Source organism: Aulonocara sp. 'chitande type north' Nkhata Bay, linkage group LG20 (assembly GCF_057382095.1).
Source record: "Aulonocara sp. 'chitande type north' Nkhata Bay isolate Kocher_YH1m ecotype deep benthic linkage group LG20, A_spYH_male_GT1.1, whole genome shotgun sequence".
In the NCBI taxonomy this organism is placed as follows: Eukaryota; Metazoa; Chordata; class Actinopteri; order Cichliformes; family Cichlidae; genus Aulonocara; species Aulonocara sp. 'chitande type north' Nkhata Bay.
The window spans coordinates 15706210-15714610 of record NC_141363.1 but is presented as its reverse complement, the minus strand read 5'-3'; the positions used below and the strand labels follow the sequence as shown (position 1 = coordinate 15714610).

General features: G+C 41.8%; 1 protein-coding gene across 1 annotated transcript; it reads left to right on the top strand.

Annotated features, from left to right (window-relative positions):
• The first annotated feature begins 6944 nt into the window (after nucleotides 1–6944).
• On the top strand, nucleotides 6945–7559 carry LOC147305345 (uncharacterized). The gene has a single exon (XM_086278414.1). The coding sequence runs from the start codon at nucleotides 6945–6947 to the stop codon at nucleotides 7557–7559; it is 615 nt and encodes a 204-aa protein (XP_086134540.1).
• The last annotated feature ends 842 nt before the right edge of the window (nucleotides 7560–8401 follow it).

The following is an 8401-nucleotide window of genomic DNA, read 5'->3' as shown; positions in this document are numbered from 1 at the left end:
ATTACGGATGTACTTTGCTAACAGAACTAACTGGCCAGCACTACGATTAGCTGCTAACTCCCAAGCTCTACCCTACTCCCAGTTGAGATTACATTCTGTTCATAGGGATGAATAACATTGCTTTACTGACAATGAACAACATTTTTAGGTTTGATCCTTTATGCACATCTAGTGATGCCTCAGACACTCGGGGATTTTGGAAATGGCTTAGATGTTGAGTATCAAACTGTATGTTATGTATGCTATTTATAGTTTGATACACAGCACAATAAGCCATTTTATCAATAAGACGTCGCTTGTAGAGTCACCCGAAGCTCTGAACCTGAAAATATTACATGCAATTCTTTCAGGTTGTTGACTCTTTCACTAATGTTTGGGTTCAAAAGAATTTGAATACATTTTCATGATCATGCACTTTAATGTTCTCTATTATAATTAATCATTTTCAGCTGAATTCTTAAAACTATAACAGCCATTTAAATTTTAAGATAAGATAAGATAAGATAACCTTTATTAGTCCCACACGTGGGAAATTTGTTTTGTTTTTAGCAGTTACTATAGCTATCTGCACTGATCATCTATTCCAATAGTTGTCAAACCGCTTACATTGTTTATAACTGTTTATAACTTCCATTAGTTTCTGTCCTGTTTATGACTTTTAGCTGATATGTAATAAATCCTTGCGGTGTCTTTATTATTGTCTTGGGAAAATTCACATGTGATGACTATGTGACGACCTGTCAGTTTGTGGTAGGTACAAAAACAACAAACAAACAAAAAAACAATACATGTTACTGTTACTGTACTTGAGTAGAATTTTCAGGCATCTATACTTTGCTTGATTATTTATTTGTCTGACAACCTTTAACTTTTACTCCCTACATTTTTACACAGATATCTGTACTTTCAACTCAGGCTCATTACTTTAGGTGGTATCAGTGGAATAATTTATAGTGTTACACTCGGGGTTAAAGTGAGCCAGAGTGAGTGCACATGCCTGTAAGCTGTAGTCACAGTAATTCAGCATCTAGTGTTACGGGAAAGGAGTGAGGATGGAGAGTGTAACATGTTTCTATTAGCTCAACAAACATCAGTACACACACATTTTTGTGTGTAGTTTCACACACAGTGTTTCTGCTAGCTAAATGTCTTGCTGCTGTATTTTCCAGTTGGAGCAGGATTAGAGCTAATTTTATACAGGGATGGAGAACGATGTAAGAAGGAAGGATAGAGATGTAAGTTTCAAAGGTAAGCAACACTTGATAAAGTGCAAATGTGAAGCTTACATGTATCATCATCATTTTTTTCATATATTGGATCCATATATGATTTGTTTTGATAAATTAATAAATACATTAAATGTATTTTATATTGCGAAAACATCCTGTAAAATAAATATATACTAGCTTTGTGTTATTCCAACACGGTAGTTTAGTGCAGGACGAACTCTTCATTATTATGTTAGGATGGCACAAGGTGTAGATACCTTTGCATAAAATATATGATAGAAGCCTGCATTTTTTCACTTTCAATTAAGTAAAGTAGTTGATACAATACTGCAACTTACTGCACTGTTTTTAACACAGGTCTTTGTTCTTCCACTTAAAGCATGTTTGTGCTTTTGATATCTCTGGGGCCCAGCAAAATTTAACCCAATCTTATTTATTTTGAAAGTTGTATTCAAAAAGATCAACAATAAAGACCGTTGGCTGTAAACTGCCACTGGGAAACTTCAATTCAAGAGTAGTAAATTTAGGTCAGGGTAATCAGTAATATTGTCCTATTTAATTCACTTTGTACACGCTTGTGAGTAATTTCAACCAGAAATTCTGTTACTATTGTGGCCCACCTGGGTACACTATGGGAATCACTGCTATATAACCAAGATGGCGCGGCCACGTCCACACGCCTTCCTGACCGCTCCGCTCCGACTATCCACTTTTCTTGTTTTTTACTTATTTATCGGTGCCAAGGTTGCACATCTAATCTTGGACACTTTTAAACCTGACCCTTCCTGGCCGCCAGAGATTCTACGCGGCGCGGAGAACAACAAAGGACGGGCCGCTCATCCGAGGGACAGAACAAAGAAGCGCCGGGGAAAACGCGCTGGTATTAGGAACAGACTGAGACAGCAGGCGCATCGCGCACCACTGTCCAGTATCCTACTGGCCAATGTACAATCCATGGAGAACAAGCTCGATGACCTAAGAGCAAGGGTCACCTTCCAACGTGACATGAGGGACTGCAACATTCTGTGCTTCACGGAGACATGGCTGACCCCCCACCAGGCCGTAACTCCGTCGGATTCATTCTTTGTGCTCCGCGCGGACAGAACGGCAGAGTCGAACAAAACCAAAGGTGGGGGAGTGTGTTTCATGATAAACAGAAAGTGGTGTGATGCCAGGAGCATTTCTACTCTCTCCAGTGGCTGCTCGTCACATCTGGAGTTCCTGAGCATTAAGTGCCGCCCTTTCTATCTGCCCCGTGAGTTCACCTCAGTCATCGCCACGGCGGTCTACATCCCACCCCAAGCGGACACAGGTATGGCTTTGTCCGAATTACATGATGTGCTGAGCTCGCTTCAAAACAAGGACCCGGGCGCAGCCCTCATTGTAGCAGGAGACTTTAACAAAGCGAACCTCAGACAAGATCCAACAGATCCACAGAGGATGCCATCGCCCACGTCCTACACACCACTCTCAGCCACGTGGACAAGAAACAGGGTAACTATGTGCGAATGCTGTTTGTTGATTACAGTTCAGCGTTTAACACAATAGTGCCCTGCAGACTGTTCACAAAGCTGAGGGATCTGGGACTTAACAGCCGTCTGTGTGCATGGGTGTTGGACTTCCTCACTGGCAGAACTCAGGTGGTGAGGGTGGGCAGGTGCTTCTCCAACAGCATCACCATCAACACAGGAGCACCTCAGGGATGTGTCCTCTCGCCACTGCTCTACTCCCTCTACACTTCAGACTGTGTGGCCACCCATGGCTCCAACACCATTGTGAAGTTTGCTGACGACACAGTGGTGTTGGGTGCCATCTCCAACAACGATGAAGCGGCCTACATGGATGAAGTGAAGAATCTGGCATCGTGGTGCCAGGACAACCACCTCCAGCTGAACGTCAGCAAGACCAAGGAGCTGGTGGTGGACTTCAGAAGGGGTCAGCACAGAGACTATAAGCCCATTATCATCAATGGAGCTCCAGTGGAGAGGGTGCAGTCCTTCAAGTATCTTGGTGTCCACATCTCCTCAGACCTGACATGGGCTGCCCACATTCAGGTCCAGACCAAAAAGGCTAGGCAGCGCCTGTATCACCTACGACAACTGAGGAAGTTCAGGGTCTCTCCAAAGATCCTCAGGATTTTCTATACAGGCGCTGTGGAGAGACACTCTAAACCAAGGCACAATGTACATTTCAATTCCTTTAATTTTAAATATGTTTATATTGTCTATCCTGTAAAATAGTCAGATGTCTATTCATATTAATGTACAGAATTCACCTGCTTGCTGCTACTACTGCACATTCACCCAGTGTATATACTATATGTGTATATATATATATATAATGTTCTTCCTCTACACCCCCCCCCAATTTTTGCACACATGTCGAGGAGCGTGTCAGGCTACATTTCACTGTGTGTTATACTTGTATAACTATGCATGTGACAAATAAAGAACCTTGAACCTTGAACCTTGATATACAACAAAAATGCAACACAACATCTCCACAGCAGCCATGTGGTTTTCTTTCACATACATCCATCCTCTTCCACTTATCTTTATCAGTGTTGTGGGGTGTTGGAACCAGCGGCGGGGCACACCACGAACAGAGAACATGAGCTGAGACGAAGTTCTTAACTCATGTCAGAGTCATGTAAATGATGGTTTTAGCTACCTGCTGATTATATTTAGCTGATTTAGAACTCCATTAATTTAGCATTACCATCTCTGGATAAGTACATATTTAGCATTTTATAATTTTTCTGATTTGTTTGTTCTGATGTCAGCAGTAAAATAAAGCATATAAACTGTTATTTTGTGGGAAAACTATCATCAGGCCTCATGTAAATGTGTGTGAAATGGGACAAGCTATTCTAAGATATTTTAGTCATTTAATCACCATGTTAATATTCCACTAACTTTATGCAAACACTTTTTACATTCATGCTAGCTTGGAAAGGGTTTATTCCTGCATTCATACACGTTAAGCTTTGTATTATATCTATATGATAGTATTATATTTGGTGTATTTGTTACAGGCCCCAGGAGTGGTGTCACTATAACAAAGATGAAATTAATGTAAATACAAGTGAAATTCAGGAACAATAAAGGCACAGTGCACTCGGTTTACCTTCCAAACTGCATCTGTTATTCAAGTTTCATTAACAGTAACAATATCCATGTGTATCACTCGCTTTCAGTCTCAGTGATCTTACACGTTGCATATGTTCATCTTTTAAGTCATAAGCAGAAAAATAAATGCATTCACACTTCAATGTTCCATCTCTTTACATGTACTTCATTAGGGATTGAAAGCTTTAATACATCTACAGTGCATCTTACAGCAATATGTATTTAAGGCAAATCACTCTCTTGGCTGGTTAAAATTAAAGTGGACAAATGTACCTGTTCTCAATACTGAAATTAAGGTAACTAAGCATCACCAATTAGCAGTATTATGCAGTAAAACAGCACGGGCAGCACAGTGGTACGGTGGTTAGCACTGTTGCCGCACAGCAAGAAGGTCCTGAGTTCAATTCCACCATCAGGCCGGGGTCTTTCTGTGTGGAGTTTGCATGTTCTCCCCGTGTTTGCGTGGGTTCCCTCCGGGTACTCCGGCTTCCTCCCACCGTCCAAAGACATGCAGCTTGTGGGGATAGGTTAATTGGATAATCCAAATTGCCACTAGGTGTGAATGAGAGTGCGAATGGTTGTCTGTCCCTGTGTGTTGGCCCTGCGACAGACTGGCGACCTGTCCAGGGTGTACCCTGCCTCTCGCCCTATGACAGCTGGGATAGGCTCCAGCGCCCCAGACTTAAAAACTCCTTTGTCCCACACGCCATCAAACTGTTTAACTCCTCTCTGGAGGGGAGAGGGAGGGGAAACAGGAGGACAAAGGCGGGGGGAACAACTAAGCTGTAGTGCCTCTTCACCTCACTGTACAATACCTTTGTGCAATACTTTTGTAAATAGTCAACAGTGCAATAGACCTCAATACTTGAAATGTGCAATTCACTTGTATTTTTATTTTTATTCCTATTTATTCTATTTATCCCCTTTGTATATTTTATTTATATTTGTCTCTGTATTTATATATGTGTGTGTATGTGTGTGTGTGTGTGTATATATATATATAATATTCTGTAACTCTGTAACTTCTGTCGGTGCTGTGCTTTTTTGGAAATCGAATTTCCCAGAGGAACCCACCCGAGGGATTAATAAAGTTCTATCTTATCTTATCTTATCTTATCTTATCTTATCTTACTTTTTCTCCTTTACTTGAATAAAGAAATTAATCAGTACTTTAGCTTTTACCACAGTATTATTTATGACAGGTTTCTATTCTTCTACTTAAGTACAGGATTTCTGTACTCTGATCGGGGGGAGTTGCCGTTATGGTGACAGTTAGGATCCAATGGATATTTCCTTATCTCATAGTTATTCACCTACTCACTCAGTTTGTTTCTTCCCCACTCCACGTTCAAGTTCATGGCCGCTCTTCACCTGTACAACCTTACAGCCTCTGGAAATCCACCTGCTAAATTCTAATACATCTCTTTTTCCCAGGTGTTTGTGGCTAATCTAAGCTTTACATCAATTCCACTTTCCCAGGCTATCAAGCTGATTGTGACATCACTGGTCTCGTTAAATCATCTTTCTGCCTGCCTTCTTCAGGTCAATCAGCCTTCATGCCGCGTACTGTCATTATCCCTTGTAGGTAACTTTGTGCAAACCACTTCCCCATTGCTGCCTCTCCCCATCACTCAGACTCAAGTAGAAATTTAGACAATCATGAAGCTCAAAAATTATTTTGCTATGTCTCTACCATCCTGGAATCTGCATTAATATTTTCTCTCCTCTAACAGAAATCCCATACATTCCCCAAAACTGAAGGTACCAGTTCACTCGTTGCTACATATCTCACCCTCACAGGTCCTTTTAGTGTGTGATAGTCGCGGAGACAAAAGCTATTCAAACTGAGTTTGTCATGGTTGTCATGTCAGCTGTGATGAGCATCACTACTACTTTGGCGAGTGCTGGAAAACTAAAGGAAAGAGTGATGTAAATTTCTTGTAGTAGTCTGTATATGTCCATACACCTGTCTTCCCATGCATACATCTCTACCTTGATTCATACATCACTACATACATATGTGTTTCCTCTGCTAAACCACTTTCATTTTTGCTTAGTTTTCTTAGTCCATTTATTTTAAAAACTTTTTTTTCATATAAATGAAACAAATATTTGAGAAAAATAACATTTTCAGGGTCTTTGTGGGAAAGATCTAAAATAATCTGTATATGCAGTAGTGATAATATTTCGTGATGTGATTTTTCCTTAGTATTTCTAGCACAGAATTAGGATTTTAAGATTGATGTAACTCATACATTAGCTAGAGCCAAGGCACATTGTGTCTAACTTAGCTTAGGCTGGAGCCTGGTGAAGCAAGTGACCTCAGCTCACAAGTGTGAAAAATGTTTCTTTGAGTTTTTAAACAGCAACATTTTTTACACTTTGGCTTTCATACCTTTGGACAGAGGGAAGCCAGCTGTTTCCTCGGCCCTTCTGCTCTTGCTCTTGACGAAGGCGGTCCTCCTCCTCCTCTCCCTTAGCTTCCCTGCTTAGCCTCTTGTGTCCTTGTCTAGTCTCGTGTTTTTTGTATTACTTTTCCCTGGAACACTCTCTCACAGTCTGTTTTCTAAAACCTAAAAGAGGAATTATGGATTTGATCAACTGGTCCCTGAATGCAATTGACACCCTTTTCTCAACGAGAAGTCTGGGCTCAGGTGAGCCTGAGTGTCCTGGAGGTACTTTCCCTGCCGGATACACAATGGACGGGTGGCAGAATTGGAGGATCGTGTGCCTGGTGGGACTGTCGATCAAAGACGCTGAAGATATCTACCTATTCGGAACCATGATAACAGGGTTCTTGCTGATCGGAGCTGGCTTGGCCCCGGCTTATCGAAGAATTAAGAAAGCGGAACCGGCTGTTCAAACCCCCACAAGGCTGAACGCTGGGATTGAAACGATGGGCTCAAAATGGGCCATTGAGTGCAGCACGGATAAGATGTTGGAGATGCTTACGGCTGCCGTGAATACTCAGAATAAGACCTCTGAGCGCAAACTGGATTACATTTTGGAGGGGCTCGCTCAGAATAACACCTCTGAGCAAAAATTGGATCACATTTTGGAGAAGCTCACTGTGGTCGTGAGTTCTCAGAATCGGCTCTTTGAGCACAAGAATGACAACATCACGGAGCGCAAGGTTGATAACATCATGGAGAAGCTCACGGCTCTCCAACGGGAGATTGACAGACCAGTGTCAGACTGTTAGAACAACTTTGAAATTCTTATGAGTTGTTCGCACTAAAGTAAAAACCACCATCATTTCCCCTTCGGCGCCAGCTGCGGTCTCAAGGCTGGAGCTGAACAACAACACCCTGATACGGACTGTGTTTAGACTGTTCTTCCCATTCAATGCAAGGCCACCCGGGTTGGCTGGAAGACTGTTTACTTAGCCTGGCAGGGCGAAGGACACTGTCTCAGCTGAACTCTGGACATACACACACACACACACACACACACACACACACACACACACAGACATATATACACATGCAGATGTACACTCATCCCCCCTCCCCCTCCAAACGCCTTCGACGCTTATTCCCTTCCAATACTGACGGTGGATCAAGGAGACCATCGCATTGGCTGCAGGCCCGGATGTACTGTCTACACTGGCTGTCTCTCACCCTTTACCCATCCCTGTTGCTTGTCATGTGTTTCTTTGGTGTATTAAGAGTTTTTTCATGTGCTATGTGCAGGTGTTTTTTTTCTGTTCTCAAACTGATCTCCATGTTGGAGCTCAGTCTGGGGGGAGTTTTTTTTTTCTCCTTATCTTTCCTCATGTGGTGCTTTTTCCATTGTTATACCTCTCTGACCTGTCTTCCCCATGTGATCTTTTTGTATAATGTATGTATGATCGGAGGGTAAGATGGCGCCGCCATTGCGTGCAATAGGTCGGCAGCCTTAACATGAAATTTCCCCTTGTGGGACTAATAAAAGTATCCTATCTTATCTTATCTTATCTTATCTTATCTTATCTTATCTTATCTTATCTTATCTTATCTTATCTTATCTTATCTTATCTTATCTTATCTTATCTTATCTTGGTGT

Coding starts and splice junctions, on each gene's coding strand:
- LOC147305345 (XM_086278414.1), top strand. CDS start 6,945: ATGGATTTGATCAACTGGTCCCTGAATGCAATTGACACCCTTTTCTCA.